The sequence below is a fragment of the Cyprinodon tularosa genome, unplaced genomic scaffold, assembly GCF_016077235.1.
Source record: "Cyprinodon tularosa strain WSP-4 unplaced genomic scaffold, ASM1607723v1 ctg11, whole genome shotgun sequence".
NCBI classification, from domain to species: Eukaryota; Metazoa; Chordata; class Actinopteri; order Cyprinodontiformes; family Cyprinodontidae; genus Cyprinodon; species Cyprinodon tularosa.
This window is the reverse complement of record NW_024037893.1, coordinates 1605357-1625954: the sequence shown is the minus strand read 5'-3', so window position 1 is coordinate 1625954 and position 20598 is coordinate 1605357. Positions and strand designations below refer to the sequence as shown.

Below are 20598 nucleotides of genomic sequence, written 5' to 3'. Positions count from 1 at the left end.
GGAATTAGGTTTGTCAACTGTTTTAAGAATCATAGAGATCCCACTCTTGAGTAATACTCATGTCTTTACCTCTGAGACTAAGCGTCAAGTGGGAATTTTTGTGCCTTCCAAGCATAGCTTTTTTTGGTCTACTTGTCTGCTGATGCACAAAGGCCCAGAATACAAATTACTTCACATTGTGATGTAAATCTAAGTAAAGTGCAGCATTTTCCCGTATCTCCCATGTATGGCAAGTAGAAAATACCATGTGAAATGTGTCCCCTGGCCTAGTTTTGACAAAAGATATTTCCCTATTTAGGGGGGCCACATGCCGAAGGCATGGCCCACCTACTACTATCTCACATATTTATTCCGCGTATTATTAGGGGGGCCACATGCCGAAGGCATGGCCCACCTACTACTATCTCACATATTTATTCCGCGTATTATTTTTATTATAGCTTATAGTTCTCCTCGCCACCAAAAACTTCGGCGCGTAACTAGTCACGCACCATTCGTCGGATCGGGCCCAAAGTTGGCACACGCGTCGGGACCAATGGTGCGATGCGTGCTTGTATAAAACTTTCTCATTAGTCCGAAGGTTCGCGAATTATTAGCGAAAACGTCGCAAAAAAAATCCCATAGGAAATGAATGGGGAGAGGAAAAAAAAGCATAAAAAACAGCACTTCACTGTGTCGGCATACATTCATGTAGAAAAACAGTTTAAAGCTCAGTTTGTAGATAAATCCTTCGTCTATTTAAAACTGAAGACGGCATGTTGATAACTGCTACGGTTTTTGTATAATCAGACCTCAAGCGCCACAAAGTTTTAGCAAAATCCACCCTTCTAGAGTGGAGAGACTGAAAAGCTAGAGTGTGAGGCAGCCGTTTTTTTAAGACCAAAAAACATTTTAAACTCGCCCTCACGGCCACATATTTATAGCTAGAGTCACCATTTTTGGTCAGTTTGTAGACTGAAATCTCTGGACCCACACAATGTCTTCGGAATTACGGTAGGATTAATACTTTTCCTTAAAAACCCTCCAGACCGACCTAAAGTCGATCAAAATCAGAGCCGTTTTTCATTGGTTTTGGAGCAGCAGAGGGGAGAAAAACGAATGACATTATGTGTTTTCAACTCGTCATAAATATTGTTCTGAAAGACACACATACACCAAAGTTGGCATAGTTGGAGTCGAAGGATGGCTGACGCTCACGGTGAAAGAATTTTTTGAATAACTCATACGGTTTTTGCTCAGCAGTCGTTTGTTCGGAGGACATTTTAAGCACCAGAAAGCTGGGTGACAGTGACCTGCTGCAGCTAGCTCAATTAGAAGCTCAGGTGTGATGAAACGTTTTTTCTTTTTCTTTCTCTTCCCATTCAGGTTGTAGATGACCTACAGCCATGAAAGTTACTCCAATTGAAGACAAGATATAGCTGTCGCTTAGATAAAAAGAATTTTTCAGATATCATTTATGGTTTTTACTCAGCAGTCGTTTGTTCGGAGGGGTGCTTTAGCAGCTTAAAGGTGAGTGAGAGTGAGGTGCTGCAGTTAAAACAAAGGGAGGAGCAGGTGGGATCAGCCATTTTGTTTGTGCTTCGTTTTGGGTTGTGAAAGACCTACAGACATGAAAGTTACCCCAGTCTGAGACAAAGGATAGATGTTGCTTTCACTGAAAGAATTTTTCAAATACCTTTTACGGTTTTTGCTCAGCAGTCGTTTGTTTGGAGGGTAAGCACCTGGAAGCTAGCTGACAGTTAGCTTCTGCAGCAGCCTGCTGCAGTGCAGCTGCTGACATCTTAGTGTGAGGCGGCCGTTTTTTTAAGATAAAACATTTTGTTCTTGCCTCACGGCCACATATTTGGAGCTACAGTCACCATTTTTGGTCAGTTTGTAGGCTGAAACCTCTGGACTCACACAATGTCTTCGGAATTACGGTAGGATTAATACTTTTCCTTAAAAACCCTCCAGACCGACCTAAAGTCGATGAAAATCAGAGCCGTTTTTCATTGGTTTTGGAGCAGCAGTGGGGAGAAAAACGAATGACATTATGTGTTTTCAACTCGTCATAAATATTTTTCTGAATGACACACATACACCAAAGTTGGCATAGTTGGAGTCGAAGGATTGCTGATGCTCACGGTGAAGAAATTTTTTGAATAACTCATACGGTTTTTGCTCAGCAGTCGTTTGTTCGGAGCTGTTCCTCCCATTCAAAAAAGCCTGAGAGCTAAGGAACGATAGTGCTGCGCTTTTCTCTCTGTCACTGACAGGCTCGTTAAGCGTTGTCAAGGTAACCGTGCTTCAAACAGATTTTACCTCTGCTGTTTTAAACAGCACATATTAATCTAATGGAGGGTGAAAGCACTGATTTAACATTGGGAAATGGATACTATATGACTGCTGTCCATGACACTTCCCTTGCCACTCAACACTGATAGACTTTCAAAATAAGACTCCAGGGACCCTACAAAATAAAAGCCTCTATATTTTTTACATATATTTATTGCCCTATATGGCTCAACATTATGACCCAAACTCAACCCCATTTTAGAGAATAGACTCTAGGAGACTGTTTAAAACACACCCTATGGCAAATTTCAAAATAAAAGCCTCCCATTTCATCTTCATCTACTGCCCTAATAACATGGAAAAAAGAGTGATTTAACGATTGGAAAGTCATCAACTATCATTGCTGGGTCTGAACATTTTCTCTAAACACAACTCTGTTGGACTTTCAAAATAAGACTCCAGGGACCCTACAAAATAAAAGCCTCTAGATTATACTAATGCAATAATTGATGCAAATGGCTCAACATTATGACCCAAACTCTTCCAGGTTGTTTTTATTAGACTCTAGTGACCTTTTCAAAACACACCCCAGAGCAAATTTCACAATAAAAGTCTCCCATTTACTCTGTAATACAGCAGCTATTCACCTAATAACATGGAAAACCAGTGATTTAACATTTGGAAATGGATTCTATATCACTGCTGGGCATGACCCATCTTTTGATGCACATCCATGATAGACTTTCAAAATAACACTACAGGGACTCTACAGAATAAAAGCCTCTTCCTTATACACACTCATACATTCTGGCATATTGCTCATAGCCATTTGTAATTTCATCACTGCAATGGCTCTGAGCATGCGGGCGGAGCCCGCCATTGGTGATTTCATCACTGCAATGGCTCTTAGAAGGCGGGCGAAGCCCGCCAATGGTGATTTCATCACTGCAATGGCTCTTAGCAGGCGGGCGGAGCCCGCCATTGGTGATTTTTTTCATCGCTGCAAGGGCTCCTAGCAGGCGGGCAGAGCCCGCCAACTGCGCTTTACCCACTGCGGTTCAATATGGACAACCCATATTACCCTTGTGCATCATATGCTGTGCACGTCTATTTCCCAGATTTCAGCACAAGTGGCACACAGCTCTCTTTGCCCATGACCTAGCCCTCTTTCCTTCCCTCAGCAGCCCTCAAAGGCGTAAGCAGTTGGTCTGGGGAGCCCCAACGTCACTTGCCAGGGCCGTATTGGCCCAGTTACCCAGACGGGCAGTAGGTGGCCCCCCTCAAAATTTCTTTAGAAATTTTCTAGTTAGGGGGGCCACATGCCGAAGGCATGGCCCACCTACTACTATCTCACATATTTATTCCGCGTATTATTATTATAGCTTATAGTTCTCCTCGCCACCAAAACTTCGGCGCGTAACTAGTCCCGCACGGTTTGGCGGATCGGGCCCAAAGTTGGCACACGCGTCGGGACCAATGGTGCGATGCGTGCTTGTATAAAACTTTCTCATTAGTCCGAAGGTTCGCGAATTATTAGCGAAAACGTCGCAAAAAAAATCCCATAGGAAATGAATGGGGAGAGGGAAAAAAAAGCATAAAAAACAGCACTTCACTGTGTCGGCATACATTCATGTAGAAAAACAGTTTAAAGCTCAGTTTGTAGATAAATCCTTCGTCTATTTAAAACTGAAGACGGCATGTTGATAACTGCTACGGTTTTTGTATAATCAGACCTCAAGCGCCACAAAGTTTTAGCAAAATCCACCCTTCTAGAGTGGAGAGACTGAAAAGCTAGAGTGTGAGGCAGCCGTTTTTTTAAGACCAAAAAACATTTTAAACTCGCCCTCACGGCCACATATTTATAGCTAGAGTCACCATTTTTGGTCAGTTTGTAGACTGAAATCTCTGGACCCACACAATGTCTTCGGAATTACGGTAGGATTAATACTTTTCCTTAAAAACCCTCCAGACCGACCTAAAGTCGATCAAAATCAGAGCCGTTTTTCATTGGTTTTGGAGCAGCAGTGGGGAGAAAAACGAATGACATTATGTGTTTTCAACTCGTCATAAATATTTTTCTGAAAGACACACATACACCAAAGTTGGCATAGTTGGAGTCGAAGGATGGCTGACGCTCACGGTGAAAGAATCTTTTGAATAACTCATACGGTTTTTGCTCAGCAGTCGTTTGTTCGGAGGACATTTTAAGCACCAGAAAGCTGGGTGACAGTGAGCTGCTGTAGCTAGCTCAGTTAGAAGCTAAGGACTGAGGACCCGTTTTTTCTTATTCTTTCTCTTCCCATTCAGGTTGTAGATGACCTACAGCCATGAAAGTTACTCCAATTGAAGACAAGATATAGCTGTCGCTTAGATAAAAAGAATTTTTCAGATATCATTTATGGTTTTTACTCAGCAGTCGTTTGTTCGGAGGGGTGCTTTAGCAGCAAAAAGATGAGAGAGGAGCTGCTGCAGTTAAACCAATGGTAGGAGCAGGTGGGACCCACCATTTTGTTTGTGCTTCGTTTTGGGTTGTGAAAGACCTACAGACATGAAGGTTACCCCAGTCTGAGACAAAGGATAGATGTTTCTTTCACTGAAAGAATTTTTCAAATACCTTTTACGGTTTTTGCTCAGCAGTCGTTTGTTTGGAGGGTAAGCACCTGGAAGCTAGCTGACAGTTAGCTTCTGCAGCAGCCTGCTAGTGTGCAGCTGCTGACATCTTAGTGTGAGGCGGCCGTTTTTTTAAGATAAAAGATTTTGTTCTTGCCTCACGGCCACATATTTGGAGCTACAGTCACCATTTTTGGTCAGTTTGTAGGCTGAAACCTCTGGACTCACACAATGTCTTCGGAATTACGGTAGGATTAATACTTTTCCTTAAAAACCCTCCAGACCTACCTAAAGTCGATGAAAATCAGAGCCGTTTTTCATTGGTTTTGGAGCAGCAGTGGGGAGAAAAACGAATGACATTATGTGTTTTCAACTCGTCATAAATATTGTTCTGAAAGACACACATACACCAAAGTTGGCATAGTTGGAGTCGAAGGATTGCTGACGCTCACGGTGAAGAAATTTTTTGAATAACTCATACGGTTTTTGCTAAGCAGTCGTTTGTTCGGAGCTGTTGCTCCCATTCAAAAAAGCCTGAGAGCTAAGGAACGATAGTGCTGCGCTTTTCTCTCTGTCACTGACAGGCTCGTTAAGCGTTGTCAAGGTAACCGTGCTTCAAAGAGATTTTACCTCTGCTGTTTTAAACAGCACATATTAATCTAATGGAGGGTGAAAGCACTGATTTAACATTGGGAAATGGATACTATATGACTGCTGTCCATGACACTTCCCTTGCCACTCAACACTGATAGACTTTCAAAATAAGACTCCAGGGACCCTACAAAATAAAAGCCTCTATATTTTTTACATATATTTATTGCCCTATATGGCTCAACATTATGACCCAAACTCAACCCCATTTTAGAGAATAGACTCTAGGAGACTGTTTAAAACACAACCTAAGGCAAATTTCAAAATAAAAGCCTCCCATTTCATCTTCATCTACTGCCCTAATAACATGGAAAAAGAGTGATTTAACGATTGGAAAGTCATCAACTATCATTGCTGGGTCTGAACATTTTCTCTAAACACAACTCTGTTGGACTTTCAAAATAAGACTACAGGGACCCTACAAAATAAAAGCCTCTAGATTATACTAATGCAATAATTGATGCAAATGGCTCAACATTATGACCCAAACTCTTCCAGGTTGTTTTTATTAGACTCTAGTGACCTTTTCAAAACACACCCCAGAGCAAATTTCACAATAAAAGTCTCCCATTTACTCTGTAATACAGCAGCTATTCACCTAATAACATGGAAAACCAGTGATTTAACATTTGGAAATGGATTCTATATCACTGCTGGGCATGACCCATCTTTTGATGCACATCCATGATAGACTTTCAAAATAACACTACAGGGACTCTACAGAATAAAAGCCTCTTCCTTATACACACTCATACATTCTGGCATATTGCTCATAGCCATTGGTGATTTCATCACTGCAATGGCTCTTAGAAGGCGGGCGAAGCCCGCCATTGGTGATTTCATCACTGCAATGGCTCTTAGCAGGCGGGCAGAGCCCGCCATTGGTGATTTTTTTCATCGCTGCAAGGGCTCCTAGCAGGCGGGCGGAGCCCGCCAACTGCGCTTTACCCACTGCGGTTCAATATGGACAACCCATATTACCCTTGTGCATCATATGCTGTGCACGTCTATTTCCCAGATTTCAGCACAAGTGGCACACAGCTCTCTTTGCCCATGACCTAGCCCTCTTTCCTTCCCTCAGCAGCCCTCAAAGGCGTAAGCAGTTGGTCTGGGGAGCCCCAATGTCACTTGCCAGGGCCGTATTGGCCCAGTTACCCAGACGGGCAGTAGGTGGCCCCCCTCAAAATTTCTTTAGAAATTTTCTAGTTAGGGGGGCCACATGCCGAAGGCATGGCCCACCTACTACTATCTCACATATTTATTCCGCGTATTATACTAGCTTATAGTTCTCCTCGCCACCAAAACTTCGGCACCTAACTAGTCCCGCACGGTTTGGCGGATCGGGCCCAAAGTTGGCACACGCGTCGGGACCAATGGTGCGATGCGTGCTTGTATAAAACTTTCTCATTAGTCCGAAGGTTCGCGAATTATTAGCGAAAACGTCGCAAAAAAAATCCCATAGGAAATGAATGGGGAGAGGGAAAAAAAAGCATAAAAAACAGCACTTCACTGTGTCGGCATACATTCATGTAGAAAAACAGTTTAAAGCTCAGTTTGTAGATAAATCCTTCGTCTATTTAAAACTGAAGACGGCATGTTGATAACTGCTACGGTTTTTGTATAATCAGACCTCAAGCGCCACAAAGTTTTAGCAAAATCCACCCTTCTAGAGTGGAGAGACTGAAAAGCTAGAGTGTGAGGCAGCCGTTTTTTTAAGACCAAAAAACATTTTAAACTCGCCCTCACGGCCACATATTTATAGCTAGAGTCACCATTTTTGGTCAGTTTGTAGACTGAAATCTCTGGACCCACACAATGTCTTCGGAATTACGGTAGGATTAATACTTTTCCTTAAAAACCCTCCAGACCGACCTAAAATCGATCAAAATCAGAGCCGTTTTTCATTGGTTTTGGAGCAGCAGTGGGGAGAAAAACGAATGACATTATGTGTTTTCAACTCGTCATAAATATTTTTCTGAAAGACACACATACACCAAAGTTGGCATAGTTGGAGTCGAAGGATGGCTGACGGTCACGGTGAAAGAATCTTTTGAATAACTCATACGGTTTTTGCTCAGCAGTCGTTTGTTCGGAGGACATTTTAAGCACCAGAAAGCTGGGTGACAGTGAGCTGCTGTAGCTAGCTCAGTTAGAAGCTAAGGACTGAGGACCCGTTTTTTCTTATTCTTTCTCTTCCCATTCAGGTTGTAGATGACCTACAGCCATGAAAGTTACTCCAATTGAAGACAAGATATAGCTGTCGCTTAGATAAAAAGAATTTTTCAGATATCATTTATGGTTTTTACTCAGCAGTCGTTTGTTCGGAGGGGTGCTTTAGCAGCAAAAAGATGAGAGAGGAGCTGCTGCAGTTAAACCAATGGTAGGAGCAGGTGGGACCCACCATTTTGTTTGTGCTTCGTTTTGGGTTGTGAAAGACCTACAGACATGAAGGTTACCCCAGTCTGAGACAAAGGATAGATGTTTCTTTCACTGAAAGAATTTTTCAAATACCTTTTACGGTTTTTGCTCAGCAGTCGTTTGTTTGGAGGGTAAGCACCTGGAAGCTAGCTGACAGTTAGCTTCTGCAGCAGCCTGCTAGTGTGCAGCTGCTGACATCTTAGTGTGAGGCGGCCGTTTTTTTAAGATAAAAGATTTTGTTCTTGCCTCACGGCCACATATTTGGAGCTACAGTCACCATTTTTGGTCAGTTTGTAGGCTGAAACCTCTGGACTCACACAATGTCTTCGGAATTACGGTAGGATTAATACTTTTCCTTAAAAACCCTCCAGACCTACCTAAAGTCGATGAAAATCAGAGCCGTTTTTCATTGGTTTTGGAGCAGCAGTGGGGAGAAAAACGAATGACATTATGTGTTTTCAACTCGTCATAAATATTGTTCAGAAAGACACACATACACCAAAGTTGGCATAGTTGGAGTCGAAGGATTGCTGACGCTCACGGTGAAGAAATTTTTTGAATAACTCATACGGTTTTTGCTAAGCAGTCGTTTGTTCGGAGCTGTTGCTCCCATTCAAAAAAGCCTGAGAGCTAAGGAACGATAGTGCTGCGCTTTTCTCTCTGTCACTGACAGGCTCGTTAAGCGTTGTCAAGGTAACCGTGCTTCAAAGAGATTTTACCTCTGCTGTTTTAAACAGCACATATTAATCTAATGGAGGGTGAAAGCACTGATTTAACATTGGGAAATGGATACTATATGACTGCTGTCCATGACACTTCCCTTGCCACTCAACACTGATAGACTTTCAAAATAAGACTCCAGGGACCCTACAAAATAAAAGCCTCTATATTTTTTACATATATTTATTGCCCTATATGGCTCAACATTATGACCCAAACTCAACCCCATTTTAGAGAATAGACTCTAGGAGACTGTTTAAAACACAACCTAAGGCAAATTTCAAAATAAAAGCCTCCCATTTCATCTTCATCTACTGCCCTAATAACATGGAAAAAGAGTGATTTAACGATTGGAAAGTCATCAACTATCATTGCTGGGTCTGAACATTTTCTCTAAACACAACTCTGTTGGACTTTCAAAATAAGACTACAGGGACCCTACAAAATAAAAGCCTCTAGATTATACTAATGCAATAATTGATGCAAATGGCTCAACATTATGACCCAAACTCTTCCAGGTTGTTTTTATTAGACTCTAGTGACCTTTTCAAAACACACCCCAGAGCAAATTTCACAATAAAAGTCTCCCATTTACTCTGTAATACAGCAGCTATTCACCTAATAACATGGAAAACCAGTGATTTAACATTTGGAAATGGATTCTATATCACTGCTGGGCATGACCCATCTTTTGATGCACATCCATGATAGACTTTCAAAATAACACTACAGGGACTCTACAGAATAAAAGCCTCTTCCTTATACACACTCATACATTCTGGCATATTGCTCATAGCCATTGGTGATTTCATCACTGCAATGGCTCTTAGAAGGCGGGCGAAGCCCGCCATTGGTGATTTCATCACTGCAATGGCTCTTAGCAGGCGGGCAGAGCCCGCCATTGGTGATTTTTTTCATCGCTGCAAGGGCTCCTAGCAGGCGGGCGGAGCCCGCCAACTGCGCTTTACCCACTGCGGTTCAATATGGACAACCCATATTACCCTTGTGCATCATATGCTGTGCACGTCTATTTCCCAGATTTCAGCACAAGTGGCACACAGCTCTCTTTGCCCATGACCTAGCCCTCTTTCCTTCCCTCAGCAGCCCTCAAAGGCGTAAGCAGTTGGTCTGGGGAGCCCCAATGTCACTTGCCAGGGCCGTATTGGCCCAGTTACCCAGACGGGCAGTAGGTGGCCCCCCTCAAAATTTCTTTAGAAATTTTCTAGTTTTTATTATAGCTTATAGTTCTCCTCGCCACCAAAAACTTCGGCGCGTAACTAGTCACGCACCATTCGTCGGATCGGGCCCAAAGTTGGCACACGCGTCGGGACCAATGGTGCGATGCGTGCTTGTATAAAACTTTCTCATTAGTCCGAAGGTTCGCGAATTATTAGCGAAAACGTCGCAAAAAAAATCCCATAGGAAATGAATGGGGAGAGGAAAAAAAAGCATAAAAAACAGCACTTCACTGTGTCGGCATACATTCATGTAGAAAAACAGTTTAAAGCTCAGTTTGTAGATAAATCCTTCGTCTATTTAAAACTGAAGACGGTATGTTGATAACTGCTACGGTTTTTGTATAATCAGACCTCAAGCGCCACAAAGTTTTAGCAAAATCCACCCTTCTAGAGTGGAGAGACTGAAAAGCTAGAGTGTGAGGCAGCCGTTTTTTTAAGACCAAAAAACATTTTAAACTCGCCCTCACGGCCACATATTTATAGCTAGAGTCACCATTTTTGGTCAGTTTGTAGACTGAAATCTCTGGACCCACACAATGTCTTCGGAATTACGGTAGGATTAATACTTTTCCTTAAAAACCCTCCAGACCGACCTAAAGTCGATCAAAATCAGAGCCGTTTTTCATTGGTTTTGGAGCAGCAGTGGGGAGAAAAACGAATGACATTATGTGTTTTCAACTCGTCATAAATATTTTTCTGAAAGACACACATACACCAAAGTTGGCATAGTTGGAGTCGAAGGATGGCTGACGCTCACGGTGAAAGAATTTTTTGAATAACTCATACGGTTTTTGCTCAGCAGTCGTTTGTTCGGAGGACATTTTAAGCACCAGAAAGCTGGGGGAGAGGGACCTGCTGCAGCTAGCCCAATTAAAAGATCAGGTGTGAGAAAACGTTTTTTCTTTTTCTTTCTCTTCCCATTCAGGTTGTAGATGACCTACAGCCATGAAAGTTACTCCAATTGAAGACAAGATATAGCTGTAGCTTAGATAAAAATAATTTTTCAGATATCATTTATGGTTTTTACTCAGCAGTCCTTTGTTCGGAGGGGGGCTTTAGCAGCTTAAAGGTGAGTGAGAGTGTGTTGCTGCAGCTAGCTCAGTTAGAAGCTAAGGACTGAGGACCCGTTTTTCTTATTCTTTCTCTTCCCATTCAGGTTGTAGATGACCTATAGCCATGAAAGTTACTCCAATTGAAGACAAGATATAGCTGTCGCTTAGATAAAAAGAATTTTTCAGATACCTTTTACGGTTTTTACTCAGCAGTCGTTTGTTTGGAGGGGTGCTATAGCAGCTTAAAGGTGACAGAGTGTGGTGCTGCAGTTTAAACAAAGGGAGGAGCAGGTGGGATCAGCCATTTTGTTTGTGCTTCGTTTTGGGTTGTGAAAGACCTACAGACATGAAGGTTACCCCAGTCTGAGACAAAGGATAGATGTTTCTTTCACTGAAAGAATTTTTCTAATACCTTTTACGGTTTTTGCTCAGCAGTCGTTTGTTTGGAGGGGGAGCACCTGGAAGCTAGCTAACAGTTAGCTTCTGCATCAGCCTGCCTGAGGGCAGCTGCTGACATCTTACTGTGAGGAGGCCGTTTTTTTAAGATAAAAGATTTTGTTCTTGCCTCACGGCCACATATTTGGAGCTACAGTCACCATTTTTGGTCAGTTTGTAGACTGAAATCTCTGGACTCACACAGTGTCTTCAGAATTACGGTAGGATTAATACTTTTCCTTAAAAACGCTCCAGACCGACCTAAAGTCGATGAAAATCAGAGCCGTTTTTCATTGGTTTTGGAGCAGAAGAGGGGAGAAAAACGAACACCACTATGTGTTTTCAACTCGTCATAAATATTTTTCTGAATGACACACATACACCAAAGTTGGCATAGTTGGAGTCGAAGGATTGCTGATGCTCACGGTGAAGAAATTCTTTGAATAACTCATACGGTTTTTGCTCAGCAGTCGTTTGTTCGGAGCTGTTCCTCCCATTCAAAAAAGCCTGAGAGCTAAGGAACGATAGTGCTGCGCTTTTCTCTCTGTCACTGACAGGCTCGTTAAGCGTTGTCAAGGTAACCGTGCTTCAAACAGATTTTACCTCTGCTGTTTTAAACAGCACATATTAATCTAATGGAGGGTGAAAGCACTGATTTAACATTGGGAAATGGATACTATATGACTGATGTCCATGACACTTCCCTTGCCACTCAACACTGATAGACTTTCAAAATAAGACTCCAGGGACCCTACAAAATAAAAGCCTCTATATTTTTTACATATATTTATTGCCCTATATGGCTCAACATTATGACCCAAACACAACCCCATTTTAGAGAATAGACTCTAGGAGACTGTTTAAAACACACCCTAAGGCAAATTTCAAAATAAAAGCCTCCCATTTCCGCTTCATCTACTGCCCTAATAACATGGAAAAAAGAGTGATTTAACGATTGGAAAGTCATCAACTATCATTGCTGGGTCTGAACATTTTCTCTAAACACAACTCTGTTGGACTTTCAAAATAAGACTCCAGGGACCCTACAAAATAAAAGCCTCTAGATTATACTAATGCAATAATTGATGCAAATGGCTCAACATTATGACCCAAACTCTTCCAGGTTGTTTTTATTAGACTCTAGTGACCTTTTCAAAACACACCCCAGAGCAAATTTCACAATAAAAGTCTCCCATTTACTCTGTAATACAGCAGCTATTCACCTAATAACATGGAAAACCAGTGATTTAACATTTGGAAATGGATTCTATATCACTGCTGGGCATGACCCATCTTTTGATGCACATCCATGATAGACTTTCAAAATAACACTACAGGGACTCTACAGAATAAAAGCCTCTTCCTTATACACACTCATACATTCTGGCATATTGCTCATAGCCATTTGTAATTTCATCACTGCAATGGCTCTGAGCATGCGGGCGGAGCCCGCCATTGGTGATTTCATCACTGCAATGGCTCTTAGAAGGCGGGCGAAGCCCGCCAATGGTGATTTCATCACTGCAATGGCTCTTAGCAGGCGGGCAGAGCCCGCCAACTGCGCTTTACCCACTGCGGTTCAATATGGACAAACCATATTACCCTTGTGCATCATACGCTGTGCACGTCTATTTCCCAGATTTCAGCACAAGTGGCACACAGCTCTCTTTGCCCATGACCTAGCCCTCTTTCCTTCCCTCAGCAGCCCTCAAAGGCGTAAGCAGTTGGTCTGGGGAGCCCCAATGTCACTTGCCAGGGCCGTATTGGCCCAGTTACCCAGACGGGCAGTAGGTGGCCCCCCTCAAAATTTCTTTAGAAATTTTCTAGTTTTGATATATTCTTTTCAGAGACCTGAATAAGTCCTAAAAATTCAAAGATACAAAATGCATCACTTTTATTTTATTTTCCTGATGATTTAACTGTATGCAAAAGTTTTCTGAAGACATTTCACATCAGGGAAAGTTATTTTCATTAAAGATTAGACTGTCACTCACTCTGACAAGCATGTGTGGAAAGGGTCCACGGGAGTTTTCAGGCACATTGATGGGTGGGATGACCCAATCTCTCTTTTGCCGCCTCAAACCATTGGCAGAGGAACCTCTCAGATGTCTTCGAGAAAACTTGATAACTCTGGGTTGGGACTCCCACACCCGTGACAGCATTTCTTCAAAGCCGACCTGAAAAGGACAAAAACAAACATGTCATACTTAAAACATAAATTCAGCTGATCCATAATTGGCTTACTGAAACATAAAAATTAGTTTATGTTACCACGTTAAAAAAGTAACTAATTATAAGAGACATGGTTTCAAATGTTGTCAGGGTGATAAGAGGCTATCTTTAAATAAATTATTTTTTAGTAAAGTCTACATGTCTGAGATTTATTCAGGCTGAGAAAGAGGGAAAGTGAGCAAGACACTCAACAGGTATTCGAAGACTGAATGCTTGTTTTGGAATATTCCTCAGTCAAATTCTAGTGGCAAAATTTAATTGTAGACTACGTTTTGTAAAAAAAAAAAAAAAAGCTTAATGCTTCAAACTTGTAATGGTAATACAATGGTATTTGGAATATTCTTTTGGCACAATTTTGCCCTACCGCATTCTTTAAACCCCTTAGTATATCTAATATACTTGTCACCAAATCATTTCCTTGATTAATATGGGTTTTCATGGTGGCTTGCAGCATAATAGTGCATCATGTCACAAAGCTCCTATTATGTAAGAGTGATTTCTTGAAAATTACATTTACTATACTACTGTACAACGCGCTCAATAGTCACCTGCTCTTACTGAAATACAGCATTTTTGAAAAGAGCTAAATGAGAGACTTGCATCATGGATGTGTAGCTGACAAATTGGCAGCAACATAATGATGATATCAGGTTACTTTGGGTAGAAGATGGCCTGGAACAGACTAGTAACCTGTTGTACCCTGACTCTCGCCCATAGACTGCCAGAGATAGTCATCGGCCCCACTGCGACCCTGACGGAATAAGCGGGAGAAGATAGATGAATGGATGAAATTTGTAAGGAAGGTTACAGAAACCTTGATACACTGATGCTACCAAGTATTTATACAGGCAGGCAAAGTGAATCCAAACTAGAACTAGTTATTTGCTCCTAATAAAAGGTCAGATTAGGGTGTAAAAATACCTATGAATAGCAGCAAGGTTATAGAAATGCTCAGGGCTAATTAGTAACTCTGCAGTTTTTAATGTACATGTATTGTATTTTTATGTATATTATATTTTTTAAAGGTTTAAATAGACATACATGTGAAGCTCAGATTCACCAACATAACTCAAAAAATTGTATTTAGAGATAACTTAAAAAAAATCTCAGCATGATACATTATTAAAAATTGTATTTTATAAGCTGTGATGGACTGGTGACCTGGTGTATGTTGCCTTCCCCAAATAGACTGCTGGAGTGAGGCACCAGCCCCACCTCAATCCTGATGGAATAAGCGGGAGGAAATGGATGGATAGATATTTTAAAAGAATGGGGGAAAAAATTATAATGATTAGATACCATATTTTCATCTGTCTTTTTTTTTTCTTTTTCTTTAATTTTTGGCAGGATAAGTTCTTCTCATCTTCAATCATCTGAAACACCCCAGTACCACCCATTGGTCCCAGCTGCCCTTGAGTACGGTAGCAATCAAACATTTTAGACCAAAATCCTGCTAACAAAGATCGGGATTACAAATAATTTTAGTTTAGTTAGAAAAACAATTCCATTCAATTTAATGTATTAATCTCAAGGCAATTAACAAAGATAGTTAAATGATATAGAAGACATAAAAGTTTTATTTCTAAGGAAACCCATCTGATTGTTTTGAGTTGATGACTTTGCAGGGTGGATGATTATGTAGCTATAGTAGATATTCGCTTGCATTGTGTCATTGACTCTAACAAAAGACATAAATCCCTTTAAATATGAGTTGTCTGACCTCCTTAGGCAGGACACTTGAGCCTGACTCCTACTTAATACAGCAAACCTCCTTTTAGACTTATGCACAGATGTGAGTGCTTTATTTACCTCCCTGCAGGTACATTATTATTTCAAGATTTCCTTTATCTCCATCTCTCCAGTTTGTCCCTCCTGATGACTGAACAGAATGAGGTTAATTTCTCTAGAAAAACATTTGTCTGAAGATGAGAGGAGAACCCTGCAGTTTTGCAATCATCCAAGATAAAAAACAGTTTCTCTCAAATTGTGCTCTAAGCCTTAATGTTATTTAGGTGTTTCAGACCACCAAGCATTCTCCTCATTTCAGGAAATCTGTACTTTATATATATCGAAAGACATTTTATATACAGTTTATTTTCGAGACTTTTGAAAACCTCCTAGTGTTTAGCTTTGATGTAGAAATGTATGGACAGATAAACAAACCCCCAGGCCTCTCCTCTGTGATGCCTTCTGGCTATAGCTGCAGAGGGAAGATTGCATTCTTACTTAGTTTACCTCGCGGAATAGAACTGCGTGTTAAGCAGTGTTTTACAGCAGTGTATCCTTTATGCTATTCTCATGTGTAATATGGCTGTTTTGCTGTAATCCAACTAATCCTATTGTTGAGTCTCCACTCCGCAAACACACACACATTCAGCGGCAGTGTGTCGTTGTCACCTGAAGCACAGTGGAAATCCTCCTGCTAATCCCACCTGGACCACATGCAGCACAGCTTGCAGCTGGCAGTGCACACGAGCAGTCATGGACACGTCTCAAAAAAGCAAACATGGGCCAGCAGTCCATCCTATCAGGATGGACCTGCTCTGCCTGTGAGGGAGTCAGACCAAATGCTACATTCAGGTAAAAGCAGTGAATGTTTTCATTTTTCTTTTGTTTGAGTTTGAAATTTAGAGAATTGAATCCATCTGAACAAATGGTGGACAAAAAGGGTTAAGAAGGGTGGGAGTGCTGAAAGATATGGAACACTTTTCATAGGAATCAGATTATTCAAAAACACTCAGGTGATGTAATTAGCTTTTCTCTTGAAGTTGTAGCTCATAAAATTTGTTATGTTCCCATTGTGGGGTTACACCCTTAAAATTAAATGTAGCATACATATGTTTATGGGTATAGGGCTCTAAAATTTTCCTCAAATCAGAAAGTTTGCAATGCATTTATATACTGATACCTTTACTCTCACATCTGCATATAAAACAATGTAAGCAAATGCCTTCAAACGTTCCCTAATTATTTAATCTTATTCTCAATAGTAAGTCTCTGAGGACCTCAAGTTTTTTTTTTGAGATAATGTTTAATAACCTTTATCCTGGAGACAAAACTCCTTAGATTATGGACCACTGAGGGGATTATGTTAGCTTTCTTTATCTTTTGTTTTGCATGTTGGCTAAAAAAAAACATACTTTGGTGTCATCTGGCCAGAGCATCTTCTGTTACATGCTTGTGTGCCTTACATGTCTCATGAAATAGAACTTCTAATATCTTTCTTTAACAAATGATTTTTTCTTGCCATTAAAAGCTTTACTGTCAGGGGTATCTGAATAACGGAGGCTGAATACACGTCCAACCTTTCAAGTTGTCATTTTAAAAAAAATATATAAAACGTACAATTTTCCATCTATATTAATGTCCTTGTTTGTGTTCCCACAAAAAGCATTGCTGGTTTTGTTTTGTTATGGTACAAAACGGGAACAATTTCAGTAAATATATCTGCAAACGTTCGTATGAATTTTCAGCTTTAGTATGAACAGTCAGCCAACAATTAAAAATGGCTTAATGTGGATGACAAATCATCCATGATTGTTTGCTGTTAGTGAGTGCCTTAAGAATGTTATGACATATAACGCGTGCCAAAGCTGTTCTTCTTCATCTACACCCATCCTAGCGAACAGCTCCTGCGATAAAGTCTGTATCTTTCCTCCCAGCTATCAATAGCAAAATACAATGAATGAATAGACTGCACCATACGACAATCTGCCAACTGATGAAGAGTCGTTGATAACAGGGCTGAAATATTTCATTGGTCAGGTTTCAGCATTCTTTTGAAAGAAATTAAGAAATGAAGAAGGGAGACAGTCAGGCAGAGAAATGGAATTCAACAGAGAGATATCCTTTAGTGGAAGTCTGCTCATGGATGATACAGTATCTGCATAGTGAAAGCATGTGACTGAGACTTTCAAACAGCATAGCTGATGAAATGCTGCTGGCGTTGTGACAGAAACAGAATTACAGAGAAAAGAAATAACACAGAGTACACCCCCAACAAGCTTCTTGGAAACAACAATGTGTATCTATTAAATTAGGGTTGTGTTTTTTTTTTTCTTTATACACACTCACTGGCCACTTTTACACTTCAACTCCCAAATGCCAGTTTGGACCCCCTTTTTGCCTCTGGGGCCGCTTATAACACAGTTGAGACAGATTTGCAGGCTACATATCTGTGATGGGAGCCTCCTGCTCCAAAGAATTTAAAAGGTACTGTAATGGATCAAGATCAATGGTTCAAGAAACTTCTTTGACATGGTTTGAACTTTTAAAGATCAGAAAGTGGGTGGTTTATGAAGTGATGGACAGACTGTGCCACACTAATGAAACAACATTCAGTCGCACAAACTTTAAATCATAGTACTACCAGCAACTTCAACCACTAATATTATGCAGAATGGCTCCATGTTCTCATGTTTTTTTTTTCCGGCCAAGATCTGATTCACCCAACATGCTGTCTGAAATTGTCCAATTTCAGTGGGTTGTGTGAACATCGGCCTCAGTTGACTGTTTTTATCTGATCAGAGAGGCACCCAGTTTGCTGTTCTGCTGCGCTAGCTCATTTACTTAAAGCTTAGATGTGCCGTATATTGAGAGAGGATATCCAACATTTTTTGGTTGTAACTAGTGGCTGTTTGAGCTACGAGATCCTTTCCATTATCTTTGAAAAAATACTTATTTTATGCTGAGTGGTTGCTGTCGGTGGAAATCCTACTATATCAATATTTTCTAAAATACTTTTTATTACCATCAGCCGTGCCCCAATTAAGGTCACTTAAATCTTATTACTTCCTTATTCTAATGCTTCTTTTGTCATCTTATCTTTCTCCTCTAATGAAACCAAAAAATAGATACAGCTATAGTTTTTCTAAATATGTGTAAAGTGACATTTAACAGTATATACATGTAGGTGTGGATACAGTTCTTTGCATCCATTGAGATTCGGTCATTTCAATGTAAAAAATCATGTGAGCTGGCAATAAGGAAAGCATATTTCTTATGCTGCGTTCACACCGGGGGCAGCAAAAGCAGCAAAATCGCATCTGCTGCTTCATTTTTGCTGCTTGTACCAGTTAGTTCTGACGCGCGGCTGAAGCAGCTTTGCTGCTCTGCCTGCGCGGTCCAAAAGTGGTTGGGCGGAGCTTCACTATCCTTTCTCTGCCTTGCAGCTATATTTGCTGTGATCAGTGGGAATAAAGTAGTTTTAATGTGTTTTTAAGTGAGAAAATACACCTGAAAACTTCATCAGTGCAGTCAGTTCATCCAGATTACGATCCTGCCTCCCAATATTATTTCTGTCGGAGCCGCTCAGACCCCCACATACCGGCGGTGCGCCGACAGAAGGAATCCATTCATAAGCAGCCTCTGGCGGGTCACCTCCTCGCGGTTTACCGCGGCGGCTGGTAGGTGTTTTTCATCTAAATAATCCGATCTGCAGGCACCACAATAATAAAAGCGAACATATTCTGCCGGCAGATGTATATATTTTAAGTTAATTATGCGTTAATAAACTGTTTAAGAGGAGTAATCAGAGCGGTCTGTGTCATCAGCGCTGTGTCTCTCTCCCAGCCAGCTCCCAGATCAGCTTCTCTGATTGGTTGACGCGGCGCGTCGAGCAGCAAAAATTAAATTTTTCCATCTCGAGCAGCAACGCGTTTGCGGCGCGTCACGCGCGTCAGATGCCAAACGCGCCGCAGGACCTTTTGCTGCGCCTTGACGCGCGTCAACCATTGACTTTGCATGTAAACTCGCTGCTTCTGTCGCGCCAGCTGCCCCCGGTGTGAACGCAGCATTAGAGGTCTGATAGTGTAAAAAAATGGATGGAAATATATGTGGATGTATCTAATTGTGTGTGGGTTACTGGGTGTGTAGGCATGTGTGTGAAAATGTGATGTGAAGACAATGTGTGTGTCCCCATGTTGCTAGGGGCCCTGAACCCAACAGGCATAAAAAGCCAGCTGCCGTATTTCAGTTCCCACATACTGCTGGGGCAGTTGTAGGGCCTGTGGACTCAAAGCCCGGGAGCAGACATCTGCAGGTTATCAGTCTGACAAACAGACAGAGCAGCTCAATAAATGTGTGTTTGCTGCCAATTCTCTGTTCAGCATGTCTTCTTTTATGTTTTTATCACTGAAGATCCCTTAGCTGAATCAGATTACAGCAAAAGTCTTCAATAAGGAGAATGTTCTCCCGTGAGATATTTTTGCAAAAACCAAAATGAAGAAAAAAATGTTTCTGACACTTAAATAAAACTCTGAAGAAAAAAAAAAACATGAAATTCTTGATACTGTTTTCCTGTTGGGACCTTCAGCTTTCCATTATAGTTGCCCAACACAATCTAAAAGTTTGAAGTTAAAAGCACTTTGCTTCTGCTCCATTTCCGATGTCCAGCAGACCCTGGGGTCCAGTGTTGCACACTGACGGCCTTTGTCGTAATCTGCCCTGAACAGGAAAGCGTGCTTGGTTGGCGCTGAGTGGAAAATGCAAATTAAATAAGCACTAAAACATGCTTCGGCAACGGGTGGACTCCAGACTCATTGGCGCATAACTGAAGGGGCTCAGATCAGGTGGAGACGGCAAACAGTCGAGCCATGAAATCAGCCCGAGTTAGAGAGCACTCCACCAGGGGCCCTACCTGCACGAGGTGTGATAACCTGAACAAATAAATTGCAGTGGAAGGGCTTTCAGACAAAGATGCTTCACACTTCAAATGATACAGCATTGCACACTTGAAAAATAAATGCTAAATTGTATCTAGTGCTACACATTCAAAGTATGCAAATGTTTGTCTCTAAAAGAGAAATGTGAGATATGAAGCTGGTTATTAAAAGCAAATTAACTTTAACTACTCAACAACACATCTGCAGCAGGAATGAAATATATAATATGGAGCAAATGCCAGTTTACTTTTACAATTAAAAACTAAGCTTGGTATATCTTAAACAAGTCTAACCCCCTTAACACTA

At 41.2% G+C, this 20598-nt stretch overlaps 1 protein-coding gene across 2 annotated transcripts in view; it reads right to left on the bottom strand.

The window, feature by feature from the left end:
• The window catches only part of cdh4 (cadherin 4, type 1, R-cadherin (retinal)), a 366212-nt gene that overhangs the window by 121388 nt on the left and 224226 nt on the right, over positions 1–20598 (bottom strand). For both annotated transcript variants that reach the window (XM_038295142.1, XM_038295152.1), the window contains exon 5: positions 13393–13575. In XM_038295142.1, the coding sequence (XP_038151070.1) occupies positions 13393–13575 (183 nt within the window). The remainder of the gene's footprint in view (positions 1–13392; positions 13576–20598) is intronic.